This window comes from Pagrus pagrus, assembly GCF_965226575.1.
Source record: "Pagrus pagrus genome assembly, chromosome: 21".
NCBI classification, from domain to species: domain Eukaryota; kingdom Metazoa; phylum Chordata; class Actinopteri; order Spariformes; family Sparidae; genus Pagrus; species Pagrus pagrus.
This window is the reverse complement of record NC_140208.1, coordinates 22,780,733-22,804,497: the sequence shown is the minus strand read 5'-3', so window position 1 is coordinate 22,804,497 and position 23,765 is coordinate 22,780,733. Positions and strand designations below refer to the sequence as shown.

At 40.6% G+C, this 23,765-nt stretch overlaps 1 protein-coding gene across 4 annotated transcripts in view; it reads right to left on the bottom strand.

The window, feature by feature from the left end:
• LOC311250988 (uncharacterized protein) overlaps nucleotides 1-23,765 on the bottom strand; it is a 70,346-nt gene that overhangs the window by 29,714 nt on the left and 16,867 nt on the right. For all 4 annotated transcript variants that reach the window (XM_084343215.1, XM_084343217.1, XM_084343218.1 and 1 more), the window contains 18 exons: nucleotides 22,131-22,271; nucleotides 20,337-20,597; nucleotides 19,087-19,267; nucleotides 18,842-19,008; nucleotides 17,379-17,522; nucleotides 15,723-15,901; nucleotides 14,646-14,818; nucleotides 14,183-14,407; nucleotides 13,964-14,073; nucleotides 12,403-12,618; nucleotides 9,684-9,810; nucleotides 9,350-9,572; nucleotides 9,108-9,255; nucleotides 7,302-7,479; nucleotides 2,134-2,311; nucleotides 1,013-1,139; nucleotides 782-901; nucleotides 49-199 (listed from right to left, as the gene is read on the bottom strand). In XM_084343215.1, coding sequence (XP_084199341.1) covers nucleotides 49-199; nucleotides 782-901; nucleotides 1,013-1,139; nucleotides 2,134-2,311; nucleotides 7,302-7,479; nucleotides 9,108-9,255; nucleotides 9,350-9,572; nucleotides 9,684-9,810; nucleotides 12,403-12,618; nucleotides 13,964-14,073; nucleotides 14,183-14,407; nucleotides 14,646-14,818; nucleotides 15,723-15,901; nucleotides 17,379-17,522; nucleotides 18,842-19,008; nucleotides 19,087-19,267; nucleotides 20,337-20,597; nucleotides 22,131-22,271 — 3,049 coding nt within the window. The remainder of the gene's footprint in view (nucleotides 1-48; nucleotides 200-781; nucleotides 902-1,012; nucleotides 1,140-2,133; nucleotides 2,312-7,301; nucleotides 7,480-9,107; nucleotides 9,256-9,349; nucleotides 9,573-9,683; nucleotides 9,811-12,402; nucleotides 12,619-13,963; nucleotides 14,074-14,182; nucleotides 14,408-14,645; nucleotides 14,819-15,722; nucleotides 15,902-17,378; nucleotides 17,523-18,841; nucleotides 19,009-19,086; nucleotides 19,268-20,336; nucleotides 20,598-22,130; nucleotides 22,272-23,765) is intronic.

Sequence of the window (23,765 nt, the reverse complement as noted above, 5' to 3'; positions counted from 1 at the left end):
TGTGTGTCCATGAACCAGCAGCTCAATAGTTCTAGACTCCATTCTCACCTTGGATGATGAAACGGAAGCCGAAGCTGCGAAGGGGCAGGTAAGCAAACACGGGCTGTTTCTGTGGCTGGCATACAATGTCGCTTTCTGTGTTGCTGCTGTCAAGCTGGAAAGCCAGGGCGAGCTCGGTGGACTCCACATCCTCTTTGATCTGAAGGAGAAACAGATCAATGTCAAAACAGGTGCTGCAGCTCACAAACAAACTGACTTCTTATAGGAATGGATTTTGATGCCTGTTCAATGGCTGCTGGGAATCTGGAGCACAACATGTCTCGACATATTTTCTTTCACTCAGCTTCATTTCTTCTCTAACATAACCTAACTGCAGGTAACACAGAGCTGCCTCTGGGAAATGGAAGGAGAAAGGTGACAGAAGAATAGAGGGAAACAGGGATTATAGTAAGGTTTCAGACTGACACATCATTAAGATCTGTTTGACGGTGTTTTTGTGCTCATATGGATTTTTTTGTCATTTGTTCCAGGTGATGTGGGAGCCAGAAGACTGCATAATGAGTGAGTTTTTCACAAAATCTGGTGAGATGGAAAGACTTTTACAGAGAAACATTAAGAGGATGTCAGAGAAAGGCAAAGCTACATTGAATTTTGTTTAATTCCCAGGAAGGATGAAATGTAGAAACAGATGTCAACTTCTTCCTCTCAACTCCAGATATGATCCGTACGCCTGAAAGTGAAGTAACAGACTGAGATAAGAATGTTAGTATGTGTGCATTACCTCTTTAGGATGCACCATAGTTTTGACCACTAGCCAGCGCTCAATACCCTCAGTGTGCTCCACCTCCAGCACATTGTGACTCAGGTCTTTACGTGTCATCGTCACAAGACGCTTCTCACTCTGTAGAAGCAAAGAAGTGGAATAATGGAAAGCAGGTGATCCCTCATGAATTGTTTTAAGATCCCAAAAAATGACCTCACCTATGTGAGTTTGCAGAGGTGCAAGATTTACCTGATTGTAGATGATGATGGAGCGCAGGCGGTGCAGAAAGAGCAGCAGGGAGGGATGCACGTCGTGGAAGAGGTTCCTGGTCTGATGGCTCTCAGAGCGCAGGGGAAGGCAGATCTTCGTGGTCCAGCTGATGAGAGAATGAATGCAGTTTGGTAGGAAGTGTGGATATCAAACATGCATCAAACTAATTCCTCTGTTTGTTTGTTATTTTTATCACTAAAACATATTTTTTGGGGACAACATTTTGGTTAGTTTGGACATTAAACCAGAGCAGCTAAGATGTACTTTACTCCTCTGTGGTGCAGCCAAATATCGACAGTTTCAGTATCAAACTAACTGGTTTCAACATATCCTCTAGTGAGGATGTCACACACTAACTTAAAGAATTTACGCATAATTGGTGCAACAGACAGATTATTTTATATCGATATATATTTATAGAGAAATCTGTTCAACTAACTCTGCAGTTCTCTCAGCTCTGTGTAGTAAAGCAGACATTAATGTTGGCACATAAATGGTATCGGCCCATGAAGGCTTTAAAATTAAACATCAGCATTGGCCTGAAATGTATGCCACTATGACAGGCCAATAAGGTTTAAATATGTTCATGAAACACAAACCATTGATTAAGTCGTTTCTTTGACCACGCTATCTGTGCGATTAACTAGTTGACAAAATCAGCCTCAGAAAGCGAGGTGAGCCAGTGTGCATGCGTATACGAACTGTTGAAGCGAATCTGAAGCTCTCATGGAAGAGCTTTCCATGTAATGTTAATTGGAGGCATTATTTACAGATTATAGATATTTTGGATGATCGATTGCATCTTCAAGTATAAGAGCTGACTTGAAAATAAAAAAATTGTCGTTTGTATCATGAATAGGATTGTTTAACGGAAGACCATTCAACATTTTACAATAGGAGGAGTGCAGGTGTAAACAATAGAATGATTGATTGCTCATTTCCATTAACCTGCTTCAGTTTCAGGCTCTAGGTATTGTTCGTTGCTCACTGTCACACTTTAATAAAAATGAAACATTGTTCATGGTACTGTACTAATAACACCTGTGTTTTACCCATGAAAAGTCAAAATGTCTGCTGCTACGGTTTCTCAATCATCCAACCTGTGCTGGTTTATGTCCTTCAGCTGTGTGTTCAGAGGCCTCTCATCCTCAGCCCAGTGGGGCAGGATGTATCCCATGGGGCCGCAGGTCTTGTCAAAACGCAGGTGGAAGCTGTTGGAATGAATCTCAGGACAGTCTGTGACTTTAAACACTGACTTGAAGCCGATGCCTTTTTGTCCTGTGACGAGTGGAGCAATCAGGATCATTAACACATCACCCTAAGGCAAGGTCACATTTTATAACATCACACATTTCTTACAGTAGGTACTACTTTGTTGTGGCCGAGTTCACGCGAGAATCACGCACCTTTTTAGTGGAGGATCAATTGTGTTTTCATGAGAAGCGGCAATGTGCCCAAACAACCACCAGGTGGCATCTGTGAGCAGGGGGACGACAACATGCAGCAGCAGGGAGCAGTGACCATGAACGGAAATGGACAGAGTTGCCTGATTTATGTTTCTGTTCGTTGTTGCTTGAATACAAGAATGTAGCTAATAATACCTCACCCACTCCACACCTCATTCCAACTCCTTCCTTCAGCCTGTCGCTACAGGGTCCCTCTAGCAAGGACAAACTTAGTGAAAAAAATCATTCATCTCATCCGCCATCAACATCATCAACAACTCACTATGAAGCCTTTTAAATGTCTTTTAAGGTCTTATTCTTTGTATTTTGTATTTATCTGTGATATTCCCATTTTATGTTTATCTGTTTTCGTTTTGCTTTTATGTTCAACTGTGGTCTTTTTTTGTGCACACGTCAAAGACCCTAAAGACATCTGAGGTTGTGATTTTTTTTTTTTTTTTAAGCGGAGGCAGAAACAATTACGCACAGCCTACAGAAGTTTCAACGTCCATACAAGCATTTAAGAAATGATTCTTATCAGTTCCATAATTCAGAGAGGATTTTTACTCAACGTAAAAATGTATAAAGATCAGTTTTTAGGTTGAAGACACGACGGCAGCACGTATGTCCAGACGCTGATGTGTGTCAGCTGGGGCAGCGGGCCAGTGATCAATAAGACACATGAGAGCATTATGACTGATGTATAGCTCCCCTGGTAGAGCAGCTCCCTCAGTAAGCAGAATCATCCGCTAGTATGGGTTCGAATCTCAGTATAGGCTGTACCTTTAGTTAATGTGTTTGAAAATATAAGGAATAGAAAGCACAAATATTTGTGTTAAATTCTGACACCACAACTGTAGCGTACCGAATATCAATAGATGATAACCAGAAAAAAAACGTTCTATTGATCTGATTCACCGGCTGCTTTCTTTCTTTCAGTTGTGGTGTCAGAATTTAACACAAATATTTGTGCTTTCTATTCCTTATATTTTCTACAACAGGCTTATAGAAAGAAGAACGACGCCATGTCATGTCAGACAGTTTTCTCTAGCTTTATTAAAATACATAATCAGCAGCTTCACAGTAGTGGGATATACAGAAGGTTATTTAAAGCGGAGTGAGTCCCTGAAGCAGTCTCCCTGCAGGAGGAGATCCCTTGGCCGTAATGTTCACTGTCTGCCAGTCACATGCCAGTTGGGGCTCCCTTTAATGCTATCAACACTTGCTTGATGACTTTGCCCAAGTGATCAATGTATTTGTTGCAGACCTCTTTGCTGTCCTCAGTGCGCGGGGGTGGGGGTGGGGGTGGGGGCACTGGCGTAGCAAGCTTTTCAAAAGTGTGGGGGATGGATGTGGTCTTTACAGTTAAGCAAACTTGTTCCAGATGCCTTAACATTTGCATTCCCTCCTGCTCAAATCTTTCTCTAAACTGCATGTCAACAACATCCAGAACTTTGTAGAATTCAGTCCTGTAGTAGTCAGAAGGGGACGCATGTACATGTGCAGGAGCACTACCTGTGAAGCGCTGAGGTGGGATACGGACACGAGGAGAGGCAATAGGAGTGAGATGGAGTGTCTCACACATCCTTGTTGCCTCTCATTGACCCATTCACACACGTACGAATATATCTGGGAAACAGACAGGTACCAAAAACAACGTCTGTAACGTTCTCTGATGATTATAAACGTTAACTACTCCTTATATGTTTAGTAAACAGGTAGGCACCAAACCCACATATGTGTTTTTCTAATGTTTTTATGAGTGTTTAAACAGCCATAGATATAAGTATGTATATACTGTATGTTCTTCAGTGACCTGCTCTATGTAAAAGCCAGCCAGCCAATTACAGTGTCTTATTTTTTTATTTTCGATTTGCAGACTGTTATTTTTTTTGTCTCCATGATTGTCATTTTTAGTAGTTAACATCACTGGATATAAAAACGATTCATCAAAATCAGTTAAATGTAAAATGTAATGTAATTATCAGTGCTTTTTATTCCCACAGACATCACATTTACATGTCAGGATCTGGTTATTATAGACACAGATTCAATAATTATCATCACAGTAACAGAGTTACATACATTGGCAGCTGTAAACACTCATAAAAACATTAGAAAAATACATACGTGGGTTTGGTGCCTACCTGTTTACTAAACATATAAGGAGTAGTTAACGTTTATAATCATCAGAGAACTTTACAGACGTTTTTGGTACCTGTCTGTTTCCCAGATATATTCGTACGTGTGTGAATGTGTAAATGAGAGGCTTTAACTTAAAGCACTTTGTAGAAGGAGCTTTATAAAGTTCACTCCATGACTTCGACGTACGATTCAGCGCTCAGTGACACGTCTATGTATATAAAAATGTACATCTATGGCTAGTTCCCGATATATCTAACACAGCAAGAGAGGCGGGACTTGAGGCAGAACAGCCAATCATCAGCCGGTCACACTGAAAGCCGGTGTCATGTTTGAAGCAACAACAGGAGAGGGAGGGGGAGAGGAGGCATCCGCAGCGCAGACAGAGAGCGGCCAGAGAAACTGAGCGACTGTAGTGAGGCGTTTGTGCAAAACTGCAGAAAAACTGCAGAAAAAGTGTGGGTGTTAAAACACCCACATCCCCCACGGGCGCGTCATAAGCCGTTGGAGACAAATATGTACACAAGCAGGAAAGCTGGTGCCGCGGCCGGCGGAGAATTAATGCTCATTTGCACATTTATTTACTCAAACTTGGAGCCATATGTGATCATAATGATGATGAGAAAAGAAAACACATTAACTAAAGGTACTGCCTACACTGAGATTCGGACCCATACTAGCGGATGATTGTGCTTACTGAGGGAGCTGCTCTACCAGGGGAGCTATACGTCAGTCATAATGCTCTCATGTGTCTTATTGATCACCGACCCGCTGCCCCAGCTGACACACATCAGCGTCTGGATATACGTGCTGCTGTCGTGTCTTCAACCTAAAAACTGATCTTTTTACATTTTTTCGTTGAGTAAAAATCCTCTCTGAATTATGGAACTGATAATCATTTCTTAAATGCTTGTATGGACGTTGAAACTTCTGTAGGCTGTGCGTAATTGTTTCTGCCTCCGCTTATTAGCCGTGGCTGCAGCGAGCAAGGCAAATCACAACCTCAGATGTCTTTAGGGTATCAGATATTATTATAGGCTATTCTTATATTTAAGCAACATCCAGTCAGGCCGTGATATAGGCTCACGGGGGCGGACTGGGACAATAATTCAGGTCGGCAATTTTACCAGTAAACAAATGTTCCTTAAAGAACAACTAATGTCCATATTTTAGCTCTACTGTAAAACAAAGAAAGCACAAGTGATTATCCAAGGTCACCCAGATAATTGAGGTGTCCCACCGCTGTGAAACAATCAGTCTGAATCAATCTGATACGGTTTAGCAGTCCCCCTCTCCATTCACTCTACCTGTAGCCTAAAACAGCGCCACTCTCCATTGCAGCCAGGGCCGTAGCCAGGATTTTTGAAATACCGAGGTCAACATTCGGCAGGAACCCCCCCCCCCCCGGAAAAAAACAAAACAAACACACAGTACCATGTTGCTGATGAAACATTTATTTTAGTGTGTCTTTGTATGAATGCGTTGCTGTAATCGTAAAATAAATATATATAAAACTATAACTGAAGTATTTGAGTGTGTGTGTGTGTGGTGTTGCTGCCTCACAAAAAACTATAACTAAGATGATCTGTAACTGTATACATGAAGTGTTTGGTATAGGCTATGGTGAGTGATTGAGTGAGTGAGTGAGAGAGAGAAAGAGAGAGACACAGAGAGAGAGAGAGAGAGAGACACAACCATTATTGCTATGATATAATATTGTTGTTGTTGTTTTTCATTTCTTTATTTTATGTATTATTATTATTATCATCATCATTTCATATGAACTGTATATATATATTTTTCATTATATATAACAACTTGTAACTGCCTAATGACACCCAATCTGTGTATAAGAGAGAGACAGCACTTCATCAGCACACACACACACATAGGGTATACAGTATAAATGCATATATACTTTTTTATTTTATTTTATTATTTATTTATTTTTTTTATTTGTATATATTTGATTCTGTGAGTTGTATTTGTTTTGTTTCTTTGATTCTTGATGCTTTGGCAACATAGTTCTTGTAACATTCATGCCAATAAAGCGAATTTGAATTTGAGAGAGAGAGAGAGAGAGAGAGAGAGAGAGAGAGAGAGAGAAAGAGAGAGAGAGAGTGGAGATCCTGCTCAGGCTTCTTAGCATCTCTATTGGCTATCTGTTGCATCTGTAGGCTCGTTCGCTATTTTTCTCATTCTCTCAGCTTATTACAATTCTCACCTTTCCTCCTCTTTGCCTGATCATCCTCTGCCTTTCTTGGATTGATGCAGCCTCTTACCACTACGTTGCATCTTTGCTCCGATTCATTTAATTGCCGTTCTAAAAATAGACCTGCAGTCACGTCGCGACCGTGTTTACTTTCGGTTTTAATGAAACGAAACTTAAGGAAAAAAGTACCGAGGACATGACCTCGGTGTCCTCAATGGTGGCTACGGCCCTGATTGCAGCTACATTGTGGTCAAATGTGGAATTGTCCTAAAATCGTTTGAGCTGCAATTCAGTACTATGCTTCCACCTAGTGGCTACAGTTGTCACTTAACTTTCACGCGTTGCGTGAATCTCGCTCCCCGCGAGTGAAGTGGCCACTTTGAAGTAGTACCTACTGTATATTCTTTGGTGACTTCTATCGACAAACTTCGACTTAAAATCCCTGTCAGGGCACCATGTACAAACTTACCTATGTATCCATATTTGTGTTTGCCCTTGGTGCTGCAGCCCACATCACAGATGGCCCTGATGTTCCTCTCCTGGAAGCCTGTCTCATTGTTGAGAATGGTGATGCAGTCTCTCTCCACCACAAGGGCAAGCGCTGGAAGGAGACCCGCCTCTGATGGGTAACTGTTGTCATCAGCATTCTAAACAATGGAAACAGAGGTATGAATAACATGTCTCCATCACTAGCAACCATGACGTTTCTTGTTTTTTAAGTTGTTTGGCTCCTTTTTTTCCAATTTGTCATAAGCTTTGAGGAGACTTAAATAGTCTTTCTTTTTCTTGTCATGATTTCAGTGTGCACGGAGCATCAGCCTAGGGTAGCCAGCTAAGCAGACAGGTTACAACAAGGGAGTGAAGTTGTAATGAAAAATATAGTTACCGCACTTCTAATTTTTTCCCCATACAGATGCAGCCACCTCGATTTTCCCCTCCCACCCAAAGGCCTTTCGGCTGCCGGACAACTGCCAGCCGGTTCCCAGTCCCCCCCTCCTCCTGGGGGTGTGCCTAGATTCCACTGTAAACACGCCCATTCATTCAATTGCAAAAAACATATACAGGAGGGGTTTCCTTATGAGGAAAATAATACCGCAGATATTGGTGGAGAAGTGTCTGTCAGCCTGTCGGTCCGACCGACTCATCGTCACATTTCTGCCCCAAAAACAGCGTCTGTCCCCGGCAAAACTTAAACTCACCAAGTGTTTGTTGTTGGCTGATGGTCAGCCCTCCCGACTGAGACTTAATGAACTTCGTGAACTCCGCGAGTGAGAGAGTCAGACAGCGTGCAGTTTACTGATGGCGATTATGTAATTATGTAAATCATAGAAAAACGTAACTTTGTCACTTTCCAGGATGTTTGGTGGGTCAGGATCTCTGAAGGAATCTTGGCTGGCCACAACCTCCATCTTTATTTATTTTGGATATTTAAAATGTCTTCTTCACATTCCAATGTTAAATATTCTTTAGAAATTAAGGTTTATTGATCTTTGAAAGGGTGTACTTGCATTATTATGCCATTATCATTATATTAGTTGAAAAATGGTCTCAAAGAGACAATATTATCGTTTATCGCAATAATTTCTAGGACAATTTATCGTCCAGCAAAATTTGTTATCGTGACAGGCCTATCTGTCACGGAGGAACCCCCAAACCCAGTACATTATAAAAAATATTACTATAATAGAATTGAATTACATGGTTTTGGAGATTTGTGGTTAAAATCCGCCTGAAATGAATGGGATACTGTTGTGATTTTAGTATGTAATGGATAAAAACGGTGTAGTGCTGAACAAGAAAGAAGTGGCTGATGTAGGCATATATATTTCAACAAAGGACAATAAGAAAAAATAGATAGAAACTTTCCAGCATCGAACAATTCCAGTGCGCTTAAATGCAGCATGGAGTCCCTGTACTGTGAGTGTGAACATCCGACACAGACAGAGTTTTTAATCACATGACTGTTTTGGTACAAACAATCTGTCAGTATGGCAGAGAGCCTCAATTACTCGCCAAACGTATATCTGCATCCCGCATTACGTGGTTTTGTTAGGTTAATTTCTGACCCTACAACAAATGAAAAGGCAAAGGCGTATACAGAAAGAATGATCTCTGGATTTTATGACTCGATATCGGATAATTCAAATGAAGATTGATTTGAGTCAGATCATCCATTTTCACCCCCCCCCATTCATGATAACTTGGTATATCTGATAAAAATGTACAAGTGACAAATAATCAAGATTGCGCTTGACTTAAATAATATAGAAGCCACCTGAATGAGCTCCAGGACGAAGTGTGTGTCTTTGCTATAGAGTTCGGTGGAGAGGCGGTCCAAGCTGCGGCCCAGCCTGTTCTGGTGAGCCTGCATCAGGCTCTGGCCTTCAGCAGTCAATTCCACACCGATCCCAAACTCTCTCTTCCTGTCAGAAACAAAAACGAGACAGGAGAAAACAGCATTGATAAGCTGTGGACACAGTGTAGGTAACTGTAAAGGTTAACATCATGAAAACAAACCTGATATCCTCAATTATAGCTCTTCGGAAATCTAATGTGGTCTCTGACTGGCAGCTGGCAGCATCCTTTTCATTAGAATCAGACATTTCCGACTGCTCCTCGCCCTGGCCTCCTTCAGCTTCACTGCTGATGTCTGAAGTCTCTCCATTAGGCAGTGAGGTCAACTCATACAGCTCCTCTTCATCCTCCCCTTCATCAACCTCAACGTCTTCATCGCCATTGACTAGAAGAAAACAAACAATTAAAACCAAATTAAATTAAATTGCAATGTCTTTTATGTAGAGTACAAAATTAAAAAAACACATTCCCGTTGAGGAGTACTACTTTCACTCACCTTGTTGTAGGCTCTGGTTGAGATGGGAGGAAGCAAAGCTGTTGTCCATGACGTTGTCCTCAAGATACTCATCTTCACTCATATTAAGAGCTGACAGACTGCTGCTCTCAGAATCTATCAAATTAGACTGAAAAAAGAAAAGAAGATTATTAGAGGCCAAGTGAGCCAGGACGAGAATAGAAACAAGACATTTAATTAGCAGTTACATTGAACGTCAGGTTGGAGAGCTAGGTCACCTGTTCGGCCACAGACTAAACAAAATGACAGCTTGAGTTAGCGCTACTTGCAGATTTTGCTTATCAAAGACACCAGCAAAGTAACACAGTACATTGAATAGGCGCAGCAGAAACATCAGTTAGGTCAGACCATTGTGTCAAACTACATATTTTCTAATACAACGGCTAAAAAAAAAGGAACACACCAGTTGTCACTAGTTGTCTGTGTGAGTGTGACTGTTGTTAGCTCAAAGTCAAGGTGATTTGGTGTGTAACATGACTACCATATACAGTATGTGCTGTGCTTTAAACATCGGACAACGCACAAGATGCAGAGCCAAGCTGATTTAAGACTTTTGAAATATAGGATATACTTGGGACCTTACAAAGAACAGAAACGCCTCATTTCTCATGAATTTATCCTTTTTCAAGCAGCACAGAGTCTACTAATTCTTGTGAGGCCTTTCAATTAAGTGTGGGACCTAATCCAATCTGAATTCAGCATCAAATCTGCCTCCAGAATCTGATTTTAGTATTGAATCTGCTCCAGATCGGAATACATTCAGATCCCTTTCTGAATTGATGTAGACCTAGGTTGCAACTAAAGCTATGAATAACTACAACTCATAAGATTCTACTGAAATCTGTAGGCTGAGAGGACGGCAACAATTTTAAGCCGCAGCCTAATCAATGTTTACAAAGTGGCGCTGAGACAAAAGACAAAACTCAATTCATCCCTTAACACATTTTTGTTTGCTTGGTATACATTGTAAAATATGAACCTTTGAATTGTTGATTGACTATGTTTATTTCCACTTGAAATAAAATTCACCCAACCGTCTTAAAACCAGTAAGCTGATAAGCCTCAAGTATTAGCATGATATGATTTTAACTGTAACTGGGCGAATGTGACTCCTTTCACATGATGTCTATCCTAGTAACATTTTTTTCTCTTTTTTTAAAAAGTTTTTTTTTAAAAGGTTTAAACTATTTAACAGGCCCATATAACTCTTTAAATTTAAATTTTACGAGCTATTTGTCCTCATTATATTTGGACTCTATGTATTTCGTGGAGGTATTTATTCTTGACATTTTTTTACGACATTTTTCAGAGGGCTAGAAAGAGATTTTTCTATTAACTGGGTAGTTTGAGCCCTACATATATACAATACCAGGTCAGATAAAGTGGGGAAGTTTGTATATTATGATGGTTTGTTTCTCGATTTTGTTTTTCTGTAATTTATTGTTTGTTAATGTATTTGTGTGCATCTTCATGTATTAATCTGGATTGTACAGCTCTTTACATATAGCCCTCCAATGGGATTCCAGTCTTGGGCATTTAGTGTTTTATATATGCATGACCTTTCAGCGTGTGACATCAGGCATTGCTGTTTCCTATTATTGTGGTCACACCTCCTTAGGCAGTTCATTCAAGGATGTATCCTATCAGGCAATTATGTGTTCTCTTTGCTGTTTGGTGTCCGTACTGTTAACATGTTTTTCCCTCTACTTTGTACTTGACTGTAAAAGAGTTTTCCCTTTGACCTTGGTGACGCGTGCGCAGTGTTGTTGTTATGGTGGCGCACATGTGAGGATGGCAGTTACTGTGTGTTTCATTAGTGAGCTAAACAAAGCAGTTAAAGGTATATAAACGTCATGTTTATTATGTCTAACACTATGGGTTAGGGTTATTATTACACTATGTCATCAAGTTGCTCACAGACTCCATATTAAATATAGGGCTGGTGCGACGCGTTGGATGTAAGCAGTACTACCGCCATGCTCAAGCACTTGATGCAGAAGCATCCTGGGGTGGCTGGATTCACATTGGATCTGGCGGTGCGGCGAAATCGCTGCAGGTTGGTGCGGAGGCGTGTGAGTGTCATTCCATGGTCTGTGTGTTTGATGTGTTGGGGACCCCCACTGATCAGTTTCCCGAAAGACGGAGCTGCTATGTTGTTATGCTACTGGCATACTGGTCCTACTAGCGACTGTCTGTCCTCATCGCCGGATTAAAAGTAACAAGAAGAAAAACAGAATGAGGCAAATAGTTACTGTGTTTTAAACTGGGGGACAAGACCAAACCAAAGTGAAACCTGCTACTGACCCGTTCTACTCTGCTTATGTTCTCTGGTCATGCCTCTGCCACAGTAGGTTAAACATGCTGGTTAGAAGTAACTACTACTACTACTACTACTACTACTACTACTACAACTAGTTACTCTTTGTAACCCCCCCCCCCCCCATATCTGTTGATAATTGAAGATGTTTTAATATAATATTGAAATACAATTGACAAGTTTTAAAATGTTATTTTGGGTAAATACATTGTGAAATGTGAAAAGATCACTTTGTGTGGATCAGATGATTTCTTTTCCCCCAAAAAAGATGCAGTCTGTATGTTTAGATCAATACATGTCCAAGGTCCATGCATTTAAGTACTAGGATTGCAGCAGTGTTGATGTTTCTCAGTTTCATATATGACATTTTCCGACTATTCAGACCTTGGCCTGTTCCACCGAAGCTTTGGGCGTGTTGGAGTTCTGGCTCTGTGGTGGGTTCAGTTTTTTCTGGTAGTCTCTGACCCAGTCTGTGATGCCCAGGAGGATGCCCAGCCGGTGCAGACAGTTCATGTGCCTCGGGTCAGACTGGGCCACAGTGATCAGGACCTGTTTAGACTTGGCCTGGCCCAGGACACGGGAGAAAGGCTCCAAAAAGACCTGAAAGTCACATTCACACAAGAACATACACACTGTTTCTCAATCGGAGTTGTAAGAATCCATTTGCTAATCATGCTTTTGAAACTTTGTTATGCAAACTCCTGTATGTTGTAGTGATTGCTGCAAAAGCAAACAAATGAAAGAAGAAACTGGAGTGTGCCTAAAAGACCAACAAGCCAGGGAAGCTGACTTATCTATGTGACCAGGCTGCAGTTGGCATGACAACTGTAGACTGATAACTACCACCTCCTCAATTTAAGAGAACCGATTAACTTCACAGGCTACAGCTGCCCACTCTTTTGGTCAAGAAGACACTGAAATGGTGTCACAGTTTATGTGTTTGCTTTTTAAATGCTGAGCACCTTTCACCAAAATATGACAATGGATCAAAGGTGGCGCTACTAGGTCTAATACTGAAAGGCAATGATAGGAGAGCTAAAAAATACAAACACTTTTACAAACAATGCTAACAGCAGCAATTTAATTACATTGTAATACAATATCTGAACTGGGAAGGAATGGGAAATTTACCAGATGGAACAAATAACGTATTCCTTGAGACTCCAAAAATATATATTTATTTAAAGATGGAGTCTTGCCCGGACTATACTAGTACAATGAGGTGATCTGAACACTTACACACCTTCTAAATCAAATATGTATCTTAGTCTCCCCTTTTCATCCTTCCTCTTTGTGTATATACACATGCTCAAATCCCTTTCCTATAATTATTTTTATTATACATTATATTTATAATGTTTACCTCTGTTGTATTCTAACCACTTAAATTAATACTTCCCGCTGAAGTTTTTGCTTGTCTGTTTTGTTTTTGTCTCTGAAAAAATGAAAATAAAAAAAACAGCAGGCAAAATAGTGTATATTATTGTTTAAGTGCTGACACTGCTTTTTTAGTGAGCTGTGGCTCAAAAGTCCAAGCAAAGCTTCAACATAACCAGGGTTTTCCCTACTATGATAAGGCTTAGGAGCAGCACCACCTGAGCCGAATTAATGTAAAATCAATTTGGAGCACATTAAATTAATTTTCCCAAATCTAATGGTTGTAGTCTGTCCCCAGTGGACTTTTTTAGTTTAATCATTAAGTTTTGTGTGCGTTGTCTATTTATTATCCGCTTCAGCTTTTCCATTTTTTTTAATACACAGATAATTGCCTTAAATAATGCAAAATTATTATTTAAAAGTCTTTTTTGGTGGAGGACTTCAAAGTCCCCAACCAATTTGTGTCTTCAACAAACCTAGGGAAAACACTAATAAGTTCTCTCCAGGAATAACAGAAAGAATATGATTTGATCCTGTAATCTGAAATGGGCAGTGCAGTGCGACTGACCTGCTGCAAAAGAGCCTGGAACGTTCTGGTGGGGATTCGTATTAAACAAGCCAAGAGGAATTTGGCCACTCTGTTGTAACATGACACATCCTCTTCAGCTTGGGACAAATCTGAAGAACACAAAACATATTTTAGTAATGGTGACACACTCATGCAGCCATTGAAACACAACATCTGTAAATGTCCTTGCTTTGAAGTGAATAAGAAAGGAATCACTACCTTCTTTGGCCACAGCTGCTGCCAGGGAGCTGTGCATATGATTGGCCAGGAGGGCTGTGGGAGCATTGATGACCCCATCAGCCACCACCATGGACACCAGGTGGCCGGCTGTGTCGACGGGGTCAAGGGCTGTGGCAGCACTAGAGAAATGCTTGGCCCCTGTGTGTGTGGTGAGCCTGAGCAGCAAACCTGGCATCACCTCCAATGCTGACAGGCCTGTATTAGCTGTAAATTGTTTGGAAATAACCTTTTAGTTTTACATATCATTATTTAACAATATTCAAAGTACATATCCCACAGCCACAAAGATACATTTCCATTTACTAAAACTTTTAGTCATCACATTGGCATGTTTGAGAAACACTGAGCAGTATCAAATGTCACTGCAGAGGAAGAAGTGAAGTCCATCTGTCAACAAATTATCCATCTGACGATGCACAGACACTCTGTGGCTCATTCCTACCTGCATTGTTTTCGATGAAGTCTTTGAGGGAGCCAAGACGTGGTTTAAAGATCAGCTCCCATTGGCTCCACTCACTTAAATCCTCCAGCAGAGGGCAGGAGAGCAAGCTGGCCAGAGCCTGGGCCTTGGACATCTCACCCAGACGTCCTACTGCCTCACACCCATCTTCAGCACTGTTCATAGGAAGGACGTGGGGGACAAGAGGACAACATAGATGAGGACATGTTCAGTTGCATGCTAAAAATTCTTTTTTACATCTCTTCAAAAATGACTGACAAATGGTAACATCACATTCAGGTTATGTTTCTGGCAGATGCAGTTTTTTTCATTCAACAGTTTGCCCCTTTTACCCTGATTCTCCTGTATTTATTTATTTTTTCCTAGCCTATTCTAGCAGTCAGCATTAAGTTCCAGACATCATTTGATTGAGGAGAACCTTCAGTTTTAGTCCGGCTCATTTAAAGTCCTAATATTACATTTGCTTTATCTGAGAATTTACCAGGTTTTTTATTGAGTTTTTTACTGCCTTCCAGACTTCCATATGAATTTTTGTCTTCATGTGACTTTCCTAAACAAGTTACAGCTATTTTTATAAAATAATCTGAGGCGTTTTTCAGTGGAAAACAGGTGTAATCCTACATTTCATTTACTGACAATGTAGATTTGTCCAAAGAGGGTAAATAGAAAGGTTATTAAATGATAACAGAGGACATTAAAGCAAAAGTGAATTTTTTCAAAGAAATATATATATATATCATTCAAAAATGTATTTTAGTCTGGAACCTCTCAGTTAATTTCTAATCTCGGAGGGCTGTTATCAACGTGCACAGACCAAAACGCCTTTGTATGCAATTGGATAGCCCAACAGCCAATCAGAGCAGCGAAATGTGTGATGTGTGACATGCAATAGATCGATAGAAATCTGTCTGGGAGGGTGGCCAGACAAATCTGCCAAAGCAAATGAATGATGATGCCCTTGCAGATTTGCCCGGTTCCCAGGCTAGGTCATCTTAGCTTGGGCTTAAGATTTGTGACAGAAAACCTGTCTCTCTATCTGTCTCTTACTACACTGCTTACCTTGATTTGCAGTGTTTGGCAAACAGAGCTGACTCGTAGTAGACCGGGCTCAGTCCTCCTCCAGCCAGCATTCTCTGGCGCTGGACAAAGCCAGCCAGCATTTGCAGAGTGCCGAAGCCAAGTTCACGAGTGTCCCGCACCCTGTAGTGGGACCTCAGTGCTGACTCAATGTGGGAGAGCTGGGAACAGAAAGGTGGATGTTAATGTTCCAGTCAAATTGTTGAACCTTTTTTTTTTTTTTTTTTTTAACAGAGACACACTGATAGACCCTTAAAAGGGACAGTTCACCTCAAAATCACCCCAAAAATCAAAGCTATATATTTTTTCTCTTACCTGTAGTGATATTTATTCATTAAGATAGTTTTGTTGTGAGTTGGCAAGTTTTAGAGATATCAGCTGTAAAGATGCCTTCCCTCCAATATAATGGAACTAGATGGCACTAGTGGTGCTTGAAGAGCCAAAAATACCCCAAAAAACACACATTTGTAAAACTTTTTAGCATGACCTGGTTACTCACAATCCACAGACCGTTCTGTGAGCAAATTTATGTAGGGACTATTTCCCATATCACCGCGCAGTAAGTGTGCATATATTCATGGATGAGAGGCTCATGTTTGTGACAGAGCCCCCCGCTGGTGGGCTGAAACATTAGGTAGCTTAGTTAGCTGAGATAGCTAGACTCACATCCATGAGTAGACAAATGCTTCTTTCTGAGATGGTGATATGAAAAGAAAATAGTTCCTCCATGAAACGGAGTGTGAAGAGGCAACACTTCTGGCGTTATGTCCAAGATGCCTCTGTATTGTATTGCAGAGATATCCACAGCTGTCCTTTCTAGTAATACCACGTCTGCCACGAGAGGCGATAATGAGTCACTGTAGCCTCTAGTGTGCCACAGTAGAGGACAAAGAAGTTGAGTTGGCCGGAGGTAATAGCTAACACAGAGATGTTTACAGCCTCAGTCAGTTAGTTAATACACACTAAGTTGCAGAAGCTCCATATTTGTCTGAAACTAAACTAAACTAACTGCCCTGCCACATCTTTGTCTTTTTAGGAGCAGAATTCCAGTGCAGCCCTCTTCTTAGTGATGAATTACCACCCTGCCCTTTATTCTCACCTGCAGCTGGTCTCATCAACAAGTCCACCCAGAGGGCTCTATACTGTACATTACACATCAGCTTCTTCAACATCTCTGACCATCATCAGATATGTTTGTAAATATTGTAAATATTGTAAAGTTTGTCAGAAATGTCAAAAAATAAATAGCTTTTTGTGTTGACAATGACTGAAATGAAACATTCCAACCTGCTGGAAAGGATTTTGTGCCAGCTTTATTCGTTTGAAGCAGGTGGCTGGGTGTTACAAATAGCTCCTTTAAGAGACATTGCTGTTGTGTTTGTCAAATGCATTTTTTTGGGCCCTCCAAGCATCACAAGAGAAGGCAGACATCTCTATGGCTAATATCTCCACACCAACTGCAATTGCAACTCATACCAAAACAACTGAGATGGAAAAAATAGCCCTGTAGGTAAGGAGAGATATGTATTTTTTATTTGGGGGTGAACTGTCCCTTTAACACTGAATGAGAAAGAGCTTTGTTCTCATACTTAAAAGTGTGTATGTTTTGTGACAAATTTGTGCCTTTAAATGCCTCACTTCATCTGGATCAGTGGAGGTTATGTCGCCACACTGGTTGATGAACTCAAACACGTCTTGTCTGGTGGGTCTGAAACCACTGCCTACAGGTTCCATCATGCCACTGCCCAAAAAAACAGTAGAGCCCAGGGTGTCCTGCAGCAGCTGCACACAACCAGAGACAAACAGGGTGAAAACAGTGTGCATTTTTATCTATTCAGTGCTGGAAGGTCAGGAGATCTTTTCAATGGCCTTGGATTTGTAATCCATACTCATACAGACTCTAAGGGCTCTATCTTACGCCTGACGCAAAGCAGCGCACAGTGCAGCACAAGTGTCACTGCTAGTTTCAGACCTACACAGTTTTCATTTTCACGGCCAGCGCCACATTGTGTAACAGCAGGGATATAACGATACTAAAAGCCATGGTACAGTATCATCGCAATAATTAGTCCACGATATGATATTTATCACAATATAAAAAAAAAAGATCACTTGAACAATGTCCTTTAACTACATACTGTATCTGATGGGTACAGCATTTATTGTTCTGATACAGTTTGTTTTTTCTTTTACTTGAGGTACTTCTGCTTTCCATCTATAGTTAAATAAAGGTAGCCGGCCATGACCTACGCATGTGCAAAAAGTAGCCATGAATTGTGTCTGACAATGAATGATTGGACGATGTACAACTGCAAAACAATACAGCAGCTGGTAGCCAGCAGCAATCTTAAGCAGACTGTGAGCCGTGGTTTCCCCACCAGTAAACACAACAACACTTTGCCTCTCATAACTGCAGTGTCTCTGGGATCGTTAGGTGAAGCAGACAGGCGAACAGCAAGGCGGGCTGCCTTCCCGCTGCTCTGTCACACGGCCTGTCTGCTTCACCTAACGAAGCCAACCAATCGGAGGCGGAGAAGGGCAGGTCTTATGAGAACTTATGAGACCCATAATAATGGGAGTCTGTCTTCCTGAGCAGTGTGAATGCGCCATTTGCTGCTAAAACAGAATAGTACAATGACAAGGAGAGAGAGTATCGTGAGATGGCTAAATCCGGTATTTCGTTACATGCCTAGTAAATAGAAGGGGTTGACAAATACGTTTTTTCAGGGCCCATACCGATTATTACTTATCAAGGAGACCGATTATTGGAACCGATATACATGCAGTACATACATTGCAGTAAAGATAAAAATCTCAGTCAAGTTCCCTGATAAAAATGTAACTAACTACAATTAACTCAAGTGCTAGTATTTCCATTTTCTGCCACTTTATACTTCCACTCCAGTAAATGTATTTGATAACTTTAGTTAATAGTTACTTTGCAGATTCAGATAATGCAGTGTTGATAGGCTGTTACTTGTTTATTTGTTAAATTATCTGCCATTAACTAGCAAAAGGGAGTTGGACACGCCCTGAACACACTACAATAGGGCCCAAAGAGTAAAATAAAAGATTTTAGAGATAAAAAAAACCACATGTACCTGATTGTGTTTTACCAAGAACTCCAGAAAGCTGCCTTGCTCTAGAGAGAGGAAATCTTTGAGCTGAAAGTGTTTGATTAACTTCTTCTCCAAAGACGCCATGTGGGCCAAAGTGAAGGCTGAGTTCTGAGAAGACAGGCTGTCTTTAAGGTACTTCTTCACCTTGACTGAGAGACACAGAGCAGATTCAGCATTAATGACATTTATCAGATTAGCAGATATGTGTGGCAGAAACACATGAATACCTTCACTGGGGAGAGGTGTGGTGGGTTTGTCCTCTGTCTTTGTTTGTTCGGTGGTTTTGGATGCCTTGTCTTTGGGCACCAGGTCCTGTGGGACAGCCAGGGAGCCTCCACAGATGGCAAGCTGAAACAGAGCCTTTGCCAGCCGGTTATCTGACACCTGCAGCAGGAAGCTCTGGATGTTCTGCATTGAGAATGACATCACAAATCACTAATGAGTTGTGTTCTCTGGGACACCGCCTCTAGTTGTCTTGAAATTTAATTGTTGATAATGTGTAAACATGAAAAATCATTCAGTTATGAAGTTTATGTTTTAAACAACATGCATCACTTTGTCCAAAGCAAACAGACCTCATGGCATCAACAACGTTGCACCCTCTTTCAAGCTACAGCTGCAATGATTATTCGATTAATTGCTGATTGTCAACATTAATCTCCAAATATTTTGATAATCGAGAAATCAGTTTGAGTGAAAAAAAGTCAAAGCTTCCTGATTCCATCCTCCTAAATGTGAATATTTTCTCGTTTCTTTCCTCCTGTATGACAGTAAAATAGATATATTTGGGACCAAACAACTAATGGATTAATCATTAAAATAAATATCCGTTAGTTGTCGCTGTGGTGGTGAGTAAGCGTGTCTTATCTTTGCAACACAGGTGGCCATTTTTTAGGAATCAAATGTTGACTTTTACACGTTTCCACACCTATCCCATACATGTTGGTGCCTTTGGTGCTTGACGATACAGCATATGATGTGTTTCCAACTTTCAATCTTAATGTTGGAATAAATGGAGGTGTTCTTGATATGTTGAACTGGATGTTTAATAATGAATTATTATTTTAATGATAATGAAAAAAGCCTCCTATGTCACAGACTGTGGATAAGGAGGATAAATTCACCAGGATAAAGATAATCCCAGAACGTGAACAAGTAGGCAGCTGTGAGATAAGCCACACATCTCAAGTCTTACCAGTAATGATTAGCTAAACTTTTTCTTACGCCTTCATTAAGGATTAGGAGATTACGAAAGGTGACATTTTGTTAATGAGTTCGGAACTGGAGAGCAGCTCTGTAGCCCACGCTCACCCCCAATGGCTCACGATGGGAAACTTAATGGAACTATCACCCAGAGGCCTACAGCAGCAAAGACCAGGGTAACACAAAATTCCCACACTGCCACTGAGCAAGCTCTTTCGATGCACCTGAGGAAGCACTGGATAATAGAACACATCTGTCAGTGTCTGACACCCACCTTGGCCATCCTGGGACTGAACACCTCCTCTGCGTTTGAGAAGACTGCCAGCACAACCTCGGATGCTGTCATGGAAGCGTACTTCTTCCTAAGGTCGAAGTTCCCTCCAGAGGAGAAGGAACCTGCTCCTTGCAACGGCTCCAACGCGCTCTTCTTTATCTTCCTCAGCCGCTCCTGGACCTCCTCCTCCAGCTCCTTCTGGACGACCTCCCTGGCTTGCTCCAGGATGGTGTGCTCACAGCGACTCACCTTCATTAAGGTCTGAGATGGTGCGTCAAACAAACTTAGAATTATAAATGTATAAACTTATTTATATCTCAATTGAACCACTGTATCTCCACCTGATAGGTTGTATCATTGTGGCTAATGGTTATGGATATGTGCCAAATGATTTTCTGCTTAAGTCAATCCAACAACAACCTGAAGTGTGCCAGTACTAGAGTGTCTACAGGTATCACTCGGGATCTACCAATATGGTTTTTTCAGGGCTGACGAGATATCCACTGCTAAGCAGCCATGACTGGCCGTCCCTTCTCGTAATATTACTTATTATAATAAATACTTTTATCATCATCTCCATCAGCTCGATGTAGAAGCAGCGTAAAAAGAAGCTAATCATTTGATTGTATGGACCCAGAACTATTATCATTCAATTCTTCATATTGGTTATTCAATCAAACTGATTTGTGCGATAGATGTATACAATGTAATGTATACAATGGGGCAAAGTTTTTACAAGCATCTACAAAAAGCCATCTTTAATGTCATCATAGAATGTAAAGCTAATTTATAGATACCTACCTACAAAGCAAATGCTTCAATAGGGCATTCAACAGTGTGGTTTATGTATTATGAATTTTGTGAGGAGGAAGATTAGTCAGACTTTCACTTATTTCGGTATTGTTATTCTAGATTCAAGTTAAAAAGTGGATCTCTGTTTACAATTCAAGCTTTTGTACTTGTACTTTAACAATAATGTCAGGTGATTTAAGGGATGAAGCAGAAGAAAATTATTTGAACATCATTTTTATGATGGGGAAAGCATACATATTTGAAGTCACAAAGAAAACACAATTAATCTTTGAATGCTATAAAATGTACACAGACCTGTGTTTGTTGCACCAATAGAATGAGCTCTTCGCAGAATTTAGTATCAATGTATAGCTCCAAAAGTTTTACTACGCACTTACTGTATAAGAAAAAAGTGCAACAATGCAACTGAGGAATGGTGAATGTATGGGTTAATAAATACATACATAGTAGTAATTATTTCAGTCTTTACAATTTTAACAACTTGCAAAAATGAATTTGCATAGAAACAATGAAATATATAAAATAAATAATAAAAAAGGGTTCGAACTAAACATTGAGAAGGGGGGAAATACTGGAGGCACTGTACTTTTAAAGTACAATTTTGAGGTACTTGAGTTTTGACAAAAAGAAATTAAAAGATGGATAAATAAAATTAGATAAAATATGTGTTGCAAACCTACGACCTCAAAGTCAAATTCAAGACTATTTAGTTTTTTAAAGGCTAATATTTATAAAATTGAATTGAAGACATTTTAAGACTTTTTAAGGAGACACCCTGCAGTACTCATGGATCTAATGACTACATTTGATTGGAAGTAGCGGTATGCATTTCTACTGGCAATATAGAGTATAAGTGCTACTTCCGTCCAGTAACAGTTCTAGAATGTGTTCAAAACACACACGGATCAGGAGAGAGAAAATAATTTACAGCTGCTGACACAAGCTACTTTTTCATCTATTGCAGCAGGTCATGTCTCTTACCGATATGGGCAGCGCAATGCTGTGTATCCGGATGCCCAGCTCGTAGGGAGAGTCACAGTTGTAGTGGTCAGCCAGATACTTCATGAACTCAGCCAGGTCTACTTTGGGCTTGTTCTGCTGCCTCCTAAAAACGCGAAGTTGCTAAACAATGGAAACAGAGTAGACATCATCTTAATAAAATTCAAAGTAAGGATGCATGATACGGATTGTCTTCAGCAATTCAGATAACCAATAATTAACTGCTTCTCATCGCCAATAGTGATAAGATAACCGATAATTCACAGTTATGTATTTTAAAAGAAAGACCTGGAGTTTCTGCACACCTGAGGGTGAGAAGGGCTAAGGCTATGTACACACGTAGCCAGGTATTTCTAAAACCGAATATTTCCCCCCCTCCGTTTATAAAATAAATTTTATCCACACTACCTCGTTTTCGAAAAAAAACCCTTCCACACATAACCGAACATCTGCGTTTTCAATCACAAATCACCGACAATGTTATCCGTCGCCTGTGCTCTTGGAGCAGTAGTTGGGCTTGTAAAATCAAAGAGGTAAACAGCGCCTGCACAATAATTAACACCACCACAGTTTTCAAGGCACTCGGAGCCATGCTTCTGCAGTAAACAAAGGTCGCACGTTTGATGTCAGAGCAGATTTGTTGTTGTTTTGGCGCATATTGTGACGTTCGAAAACGCAAAACTCTGGTTATCTCTGTCTACACGCAAATGCATAAACGGAGTATTCGCAAATCTTCACTTTGCCCGGAGTTTTTTTAAATATTCGTTTATGATGCGTTTTCATGTGGATGACAGGTCCAAACGTAGAAAAATATATTAGTTTTAGCAGATACCCGGCTACGTGTGTACGGGGTCTAGGATTGGCGATGACAAGCTTGACTCTCTAGGCTAGTGTGGCTCTCAATTTATTGTTGTGTGACACCTTAAGGTAATTGGCAGTATTTTACATGGCCTCCATGATTTAATTTGCATCTAATAGAAACATCCCTACAACCCTGGCATGTGGACTGTCTCCAGAAAAAATGTAATGTTAAAATTCAGTCATTACAAATGCAAAATTGGTATTAGAGCATGACCACAGATCTAGTCATTTCTGTGTCTGAAATTGATGTTAGTTGATGTTTTGTCCAACTTCAGATGCTTTACTCTATACATTACTGCAGGGGTATTCAATAAAAATTCAAAGAGCTCCAGTTAGAGAAAATTTCCTCAAGTGAAGGTCCAGAACCTCATGTCTGACTTGCATTATGATTCAGTGCCATATACAGTAGCCAGGGCTCCAGACTGTGACCAAAATTTGAGACAGTGCGACTAAATTTTACATTTAGTCGCTCATGTATGACCAGTGAATTTGCCGGTGTTTTTTTTTTGTTTTTTTTAACACTGGTACGTGGAAAGTGGCGAATCAAAGAATCTGGAATTACAGGTAGCAGGCCAATGTGTGTGAGAGGGGGAGGGAATGGGGAATGGCACTGTAAGTGGCTAATGTGTGGAGGGGGAGGGTCCTAAAGTTGTTCTGAGCGCAGAAGGAGAAGGTTTCACTTTCAGCGAACAAAGGCGAAACAAACTCTTGACGCTTATTTTCTCCCCGATAAGCCTAGTAGTGTGTGTAGTGTGA